General features: G+C 35.7%; 2 protein-coding genes across 8 annotated transcripts; one reads left to right on the forward strand and one right to left on the reverse strand.

The window, feature by feature from the left end:
• Positions 1-864: 864 nt before the first annotated feature.
• LOC141915051 (uncharacterized) lies at positions 865-1,863 on the reverse strand. The gene has a single exon (XM_074806453.1). The coding sequence runs from the start codon at positions 1,861-1,863 to the stop codon at positions 865-867; it is 999 nt and encodes a 332-aa protein (XP_074662554.1).
• A 1,952-nt stretch (positions 1,864-3,815) lies between these two features.
• LOC141914927 (protein-L-isoaspartate(D-aspartate) O-methyltransferase-like) lies at positions 3,816-7,631 on the forward strand. Of its 7 annotated transcripts, none has more exons than XM_074806270.1 (8): positions 3,816-3,833; positions 4,097-4,177; positions 4,301-4,370; positions 4,570-4,706; positions 4,787-4,891; positions 4,981-5,193; positions 5,269-5,438; positions 6,235-7,631. In XM_074806270.1, the coding sequence occupies exons 2-8, from the start codon at positions 4,148-4,150 to the stop codon at positions 6,257-6,259; spliced, it is 750 nt and encodes a 249-aa protein (XP_074662371.1). In that variant the 5' UTR covers positions 3,816-3,833; positions 4,097-4,147; the 3' UTR covers positions 6,260-7,631. The 7 variants fall into 7 exon arrangements, with proteins under 7 accessions (XP_074662371.1, XP_074662370.1, XP_074662375.1 ...); XM_074806271.1 differs by lacking the exon at positions 3,816-3,833 and adding an exon at positions 3,945-3,963; XM_074806272.1 differs by lacking the exon at positions 3,816-3,833 and adding an exon at positions 3,970-3,987.
• Positions 7,632-8,170: the final 539 nt, after the last annotated feature.

Below are 8,170 nucleotides of genomic sequence, written 5' to 3' on the forward strand. Positions count from 1 at the left end.
CATGATTTTTTCGCTCGGTTGAACAGCGCTTAATAGTCCAATACACACAACGATGGATTAACTGGATCCATGCGTCTAAGGCACTTTTCTATCGCCATCTTAAATCTAGAATTGCCTTACGAACTGTTGGTTTATCCGAAACAGATAAGATCCACTAATTGCTCGATTGAGATGCTCTAGTCATGACCTGCGTGTGGGAGATGACCGGAGATGGGAGATGACCGCACCCCCTATACCCCGCCATCAACGCATATGTGAATTTTGTATAACCTCAATGAGATAGAGAACGAAGTCCATGTTATTTTATATTGCCCTCAGTACAGTAATGCGCTTGCCGTACACATCCCAAGAAATGTTATTATTCGTCTAAACACATATAAAGTTGCCAAATTTATGAGAAACCCCCTCGATAGTATCTATTCATCAAAATTTCTGAACAAAGTAAAAGATATTAAATCACTTCATTAATCTAGTTTATCAAATAAGATCATAATATGTAAATCACTTTTACTGATTTTGCAGTTGTCTGTATGTGTAAATGTCCTTACTAACTGTATCCGTTTATATTTGTAGAATCTGGGTCATAATACCTCCGCCCAAGATACCTCCACCCAAATATGTCATACGAGAATATTTTCTGACAATAAGCATATTATCATTATTAGATATTTATGACACTGCCCGTTTACGTGGGCGATATAATGTTATAAATGGATGAATTAGAACAAAGAACAAAAAAACTAGTGTGCCACATCAAATTATTATTTCAAATGACGATTTTTCTTACACGGATTTCGAAGTTTCTCATAGCAGGTGCGCGTTTCACCTTTGAAGTGTACATTAACAAAAAAATCTAGTTACACATCAAATTGGTTTTACTGCCGGAAATATATGCGGTTTTGTTCGTATCCACATAATGTCGTAAGGCCATTTCTTGTGATCTCCCGCAAGCGCATGTCCATCGGCATGCGCGGAATATCCCCGGCTTTCTAGAAAGTCTTTCACTCGTAGCCCACCGGCGCTATCTTTTATATACTCCCATTCCATGAATACGTATGGGATGTCAATTTGAGAGAAGAATTTCGATGAATGCGATAATGCTTGCGGTTCTGATGATTCCACGTCGATTTTCATAACTGCCCGGTTAAAATTTATAACTTCGAGTAAATCGTCCATGTACACCGATTTCACGGCCAAATCGTCCGTTTTTACTGCTTTATAAACATGAGCACCGCCTACGTTGTTATCAGCTGGCAATTTAACTTTCATGTAATCGTAATTATCCGATATAGCATTCACGACGATTGTCGCCATATTTTCATATTCGCCCATTTTAACGGAACGTCTGATGTGTTTTGCATTTTCGGGATTTGCGTCAACGGCTAACATTCGACGATTGTACCTCAGAGCTATGATACTGTAAACGCCTAAATTAGCGCCAACGTCGATAAAATTCAAATTGCGGTCGTTTTCTAAAACCTGTTCTAACTTCGATGTGAGATGGGGTTCCCACGAGCCAGTATTCTTCAACGATGCGGATATGAATCGATCTTTCTGTGTCGGATAGATACATATATGGGCGTAGCCCTTTTTCGTTCTCAAGTGAACGCACTCGTATTTCGCTTCTTCTGGGCTCGTCTCAAACACATCTAGAACCGACACGGTCAAATTCGAACTGCGAACGCGCGGATTCAAAACGTTTACGACATTTGATGAATTGTTTGATAGCTGCGGCAGTGGGTGTCGGCCGAGTGACACGATCTTTCTACTGGACGGATGCATCAACGTTACCAATATCACGACAGCAAAAAATATCAGACAAATAATGACGAACAATTTCTTTCCTGATGATAATTGATACATGTTTCCTTTAGTTAGAACCTGGAAGATGAATGAATATAGGAAATATATGAATAATTTATACGTACGAGATAAATCCCACAATAAATCAGCCGAAGATGAAAGTTCAGTAGGTAGACGAGCAGGGCACCTCCCTGATTTGAGCAACGTTTCGGCTAAATACTATTATTAGAACATCATCATGGTACTGATGTGAATACCATTGAAAAACTAAAGAAAATTAATTACCGTTGGTTAGAAAAGATCCCGCTTCGATGTTTTTTTACCGACATTCAGCAATAATTTTATTCTACGGAAGTTTAGTTAACATTACGGGGAACATTGGAGTGAGCCTACCTGATACGATATGCGAGCGAGAAAATGTGCTATGTCAATATATCGGATTGTGAAAACTGAAGGGCCGTACTCACACGTATGCTGTGCAAACTAAACTATTGTTTCGCCGTTGGTGTCCAATGAGAGCCGCAGACGATAGCGATGTAATTTTCGATCACATACATCGATTTACGTATGATATACGCGCAGATGGGATGTGCTGTAACGAAGAGATCAGGCAATAAGCAGAAAAAAATGTTGAAAAAAGCGTTAAAGGTCGACATATATTCGACTATATATAGTCGATTTTATTCGGCAGGAACATATCATCGTCTGCTAAATATTCATATCGTCTATTTCAATATGTTGTTCATATTCAAATCACCTGCTGTGGCGAATTCTTTAAAAAATCACATTTGACTGTGACGTGTGTTTAGCAACAAGGGTGGTTAAAGACAATACGATTAGTTAACTATAAAGTCAATAGATACCAACTTGTAACGTAGAGTTTACATATTTGGTTATACAAAATGATATATTCTTACAATAGCGCAGCGTTTCGTGAAACTAGACCCTCGCGTTACTACCGTCGACAACATTTGAAACCACCTGGCAAATCGCTCGTTAATGGCGGCGAAACAGGCAATTACTGTAACCATTGGCAACATTGGCATCATCGTGCGCTTACTAGTTCCAAAGGTTGGGGATTCAGGGTTCTGTAAATTAATGTTACTTAAGTTAATATGTATTACATATCTAAATACTCTATATCTGAGATTTCGTTTTTAGCTGAATTCCCGGTTCCCGCTTCAATGAGAAGCTGTTACCAGAGAAAGTTGAGTGACCCGCGTTAACCAATCTACAATCTACTGGCACACCTTGAAAAAAGGATTAGGAACAAGTGTATTTTGGGTATGCTGGGAGCGAAACAGGGATCTAAATATTTGAATAGAATATTGGGATACAAATCCTATGAAGACCTCACAGAAAAACTCGCAGAATTTTTTGCTCTACTGAAAAATTAACCGAAAAATTATCTTCAACCTTGTAATTCCAAATTCTCGATGTACTGAATTAGGCAGGGAACAGAATTGAACCCGATAAGCCGCTTGAGGGTTCAGACTGTTTGGACGATTGATTGAATGAACCGGAACCGACTTTCCAATTAATTCAATTAATTCTGTAAATTCGGGATCCCCGATCACGAAAAGTAAATGTACCCTCGATTTCCGGATCAAACCTCCTTTTTCGCTCCCGGCAAGTATGGCGGGTTTTGTAAGGGACACTAAATCAAAACAAATCAAATTAAATCTACCAAAAATTTTACCAAAACTGTCCTAACAACAATCACTAATCCCTATTTTAAGATCCCCGAGAATCTCCATAATATTAAGCGTTTCTATGACAACGGCTGCATGGGTGTGAATTTCACTCAGCCTCTTCTTCACTGGAAGCTATGTGAGTTACTTTTATTATTGTTAACGTAAAATTAACGTGAAATTATTTTTAATTGTCTTTTTTTCAACCCGGACATGTTCGTTACAAATAGAGCAATAAAGATCTAGCAATTTGAATTGCTTTGAATCAGTAGTGACGTCATGTAAGAGCTTCTGAGCTATGTAAAATATCCACTGTGTGTATATCCGGTTTACTTCCGGGTTTGTATTAATTTTGGAATCTAGTAATTGTAATTAACGATGTGTAATTGATTAATTAATGGAAGCTACCTATAGTATTTCAAAAATTGTGTAGTGAATAGACTGTGACCCACTCACCATACAAGAAAAAGTAACACGATTCCCATGCCTGGATGTAACTATTCTATTGGCCTCTCCTATTCTATCAGAATTTTTAGTCTATCCTAAAGCTGTCAGTTTAGTGAAAGTTGTCTGTCATTTAGTTTATTTGATTATCATTATAGAGTTATGAACTGAAGTAAGGTGTATGTTGTTATGTATGAACATACAATTCTATGAAGAAAAGTATTTGCAAGTATTTGCGTGTATGTATTACGTAGCTAGGCAGTAGAGTAGTAAAGTATAGTTTAAAACATCTGTTATACAGTTACTGGAAACACCATTTGATGACAAGAGGAAAGTTAGTAAAAATTGCATTCATTATACAGTTCATTTCGGGTGTAATGGCCTGGCGATCGAGTGGTAAAAGTAACCTGGAGCTGGTTGAAAATCTGAAAAGTAAGTTTCTTCCACACTTAAGTCCAGAAAATCTCACAGCTAATTTCACTACATTTCTTTGTATCACATTCTATATTCATGCGATAGCAATCGGAAACACTAGTTGTTTTGCTCATCTCAGTTAGAACCAGTAGGCCTACCTATTTAAACTTATTCATATTTTGGATATGAAAGATAATACTGTATGGTTGGTTATTAGGAAATGGTATAGTGACCAAAAAGAAAGTCGAAGAGTCGATGAAGAGGATTGATCGAGGTAATTTCTGTCGCCATAATCCATATATGGACTCTCCTCAGAGTATTGGCTATGCTGTAACTATAAGTGCTCCTCATATGGTAAGGTATTCAGCCTTCTCAATAAGTGTGATGCTTATAATGTTTTTGAACAACAAATCTTAGTTGATCGTATCTTTCAGCATGCTCATGCCCTGGAACTGTTAAATGACCACCTGAAAGAAGGTAGTATGGCGTTAGATGTTGGCTCAGGAAGTGGATATCTAACATCATGTATGGCTTTGATGGTATGCTGAATGCTTTTCCATCAAAATACTTTTCATTTTGGTAGTTAATATTTGAAAATAAAATCACTTGATTTTGTACATTTTTGCAGGTTGGTCAGTCTGGAAAAGTGGTCGGCATTGATCACCTCGATGAAATTGTACGTGACTCATTAAAAAACATCAACAATGACCCTGAAGCTAAGCTTCTGCTAGAAACTGGTAATTTAAAGATGGTAGTAGGGGATGGGCGTGAAGGATATCCGTCAGATGGTCCGTACGATGCTATCCACGTAGGAGCAGCTGCAACTGATTTACCGAAAGCTGTGAGTTAACGATTGCATCTTTCTATTCTGCCAATTCTGTAACTTTGATATGACTTTCCTTACTATTCCTTTCAGCTTATTAAACAATTGAAACCTGGAGGACGACTCATTTGCCCTGTCGGGCCTCAAGGACACAACCAAGAGTTGCAACAGATTGATAAAGATTTAGACGGCTCAATAACGAAGAAGAAATTGATGGGTGTCATATATGTTCCATTGACGAGCAAGGATAAACAGTGGCCAAGGTGGAGATGAGTTTGTGATTGCATGTACATATTTTTAAGTTCATATTTGTACATATATTAAGCACTACATACATTGTCAACCCTCTCCTTTAACAAATGCATCACTTAACCAATCATTGTCCAATGATAGCTGCAATGATTAATTACATTGATTATGTCTCATTAAGATTTGCATGTTTTCATTAACACATTTTTTTCTATATTTTGCACAATTGAATCAGCGTTGATGTAATGAATCATTTGGGGATGTATATTTCTTTATGAGTTAGTTATTTTACATTTATTTTTAAGTTTGATTGAAATCTTACTCTCTGCGTCTCTTTCTTACAGTTGGCATCGGAACTGTGATATGTTCTGATAGGTGAGTTGAAGTTCATGTAGCTGTTGAAAGCAAAATTCTTGAAAAAGTGATACATCGTTAGAATTATTAAAGTCATGCAAACGTTCAGTCAATAATCGATCAATTTTCAGAATGAATAAGGGTATATGTAACCTACAAGAATGTGAAGGGTTTCAGATTTTGCTTCGTAGCTACATGTATTTGAACGAACCAACTCATTTTTAGTTGTCGAATAAACACTATAATCCGTGTAAACTGTAGATAAATGAAGAAATCCAACACTTCGAATTTAAAATTATACGATCAAATTTATTATTACGAAACCACCTTCATTTATCAACTCATTTTTGTTGATACCACTGTTTAACTGCATTTAATAAATTTCATTTATCGTCAATATGTTCAATTATCTTGGGCTTATTAAAAAAACATGATTATGTGATTTTGTACTTTTAGGGCAAACAGGCATGATGAACTCTGATCAAGGAGGGAGTGTGTAAACTGTAGTGAGTGACACTTCCAGGAAATGAGTCTACTCAACTAGCTCATAATGCTTCTGTCCACTGAAGGCTTACAAGCGATGCCATTATATAGTGCTGCAGTTTGAAGTGTGTTTGGATTGTACTATTTGTCAGTTGTATCACTGCAAAAGTTCCCCGCTTGTGGCAGCTTCCTACCAGTACCTATTGTAACATATTTGTCGATACACATTTTGTTTTATAGATCTTGGTAATGTCTGTTGATACACTTGCAGATATCCATGAAATGGAAAATCTGCCATATTTCAATTTTTATGGACAGGGGCATTACTCACTAAATACCAGGAATATGTTAATTATCTGCTAGTTAAGCATTTATCCATTGAGAACCAATTTCTCAGTGAATTGAAAATTTGAAAAGTCATGATTTGAAAAGTCATTCAATGTGATTTTGATCATCAACATAAACATATTTGCCCTGTATGATAAATCTGTTTCAGAATTTATTATCCATGTCGATTATCCAATTGTTGTATTGATCAGATGACTCCTTTCAATTTGTCAGGTCTTGATAGGTGTACTTGCCAAGTGTTTGTATCGTGAAGAAATAACTACTTGATATTATGAGTTCATCTATTAGATATGCAAGTGGAATCGATATGTATATGGTAGGGGAGATTATATTCCTAGCATTATTGTATTATTAGTAACCAGAAATACTTAGACAAATTCTTATCTTCTGTGATTATCATTTATTGTTAATTTAACATTTTTTACTGTGAACTGTAGATGTAGTACATGAAAACAACATAATGTATACTAGGGCCGGAACAAGGTTTATGAATACATAATAATGCTATGTATTGTTTTGGGCTCAAAATTTCAATCTGAACTCTAGAACTCATACCTGGCCATCTTTCCACAAATGCTAGCATACTTAGTTGATAAATGTATAAATGCCTCTTGTGTCTTAGCAAAACCATAATAATATATTAGCTAAATTTAGAAAATAGTGAAAAAACAAATATGAAGATAATATCTATGAAATGTATATAAAAAATTGTCTCGAAAAATGTAGCATTTTAATACTAAGGCAGTTGGAAGATTTTAATACGACTTATTCGTTTCATAGTTATGTTAGTTATCATTCTCGTTGTCCAGTGATGAAAGTGAACATAAAATTATTGCATAAAGCTAGTGCTGATTATGAAGAGATGAATAGCAGATTAATAACTTAAAATGCATACTGTTGTAAATAGCCAGATGACTATTGAACTGTTTGTTTCTTCTTTTATGTTACTGGTAATAACATTTGATGTAAAACATCACCAGCGCAAACAGGAAAGTTGATGAAATAAAACGTGAAGTTAAACCCTGAAAATAAATTTTATGTTAATAAAGATAAAGGAGTACCTCTTTTAATTAAAGTTGTTCTATGGCGACCTGATATCACCACAAGACTAAATCAGATGCCAAATGTCCCCGATTATCAGCAATAGGCTAATATAAGTTTATTATCCCTTTAATCTTTGTTTTTTGGCGAAGATAAAGTAGTCTATAATTTGAAAATCTTGACTACTTGTCCTTGAGTCCTTTGAATAGTCAAGGAAGGACATCCTGATCAGTATCATTTGAAAATGCTGCAGAAGAATGAAAAGGACAAGAATATACATCATATAATTACCAGGAAGAATTATCCTAGGTTATTTATTATCAATATCAATAATGATAGAATCTGTACAAGCAGTTGTGAACTAAAAATTGATTTTATTCATTCAAGCATTTGATGAAATAAAAATGAGAGATTTCTACGATAAATCTAAACGATTGCATTAAAGATCTACATAGCACAGCCCTTAATTTTTAACCCAAGTCTGACATTTCTTCGCTTTAAATGATCACAAGTACTGAAG

The sequence above is a fragment of the Tubulanus polymorphus genome, chromosome 1 (genome assembly GCF_964204645.1).
Source record: "Tubulanus polymorphus chromosome 1, tnTubPoly1.2, whole genome shotgun sequence".
In the NCBI taxonomy this organism is placed as follows: Eukaryota; Metazoa; Nemertea; class Palaeonemertea; order Tubulaniformes; family Tubulanidae; genus Tubulanus; species Tubulanus polymorphus.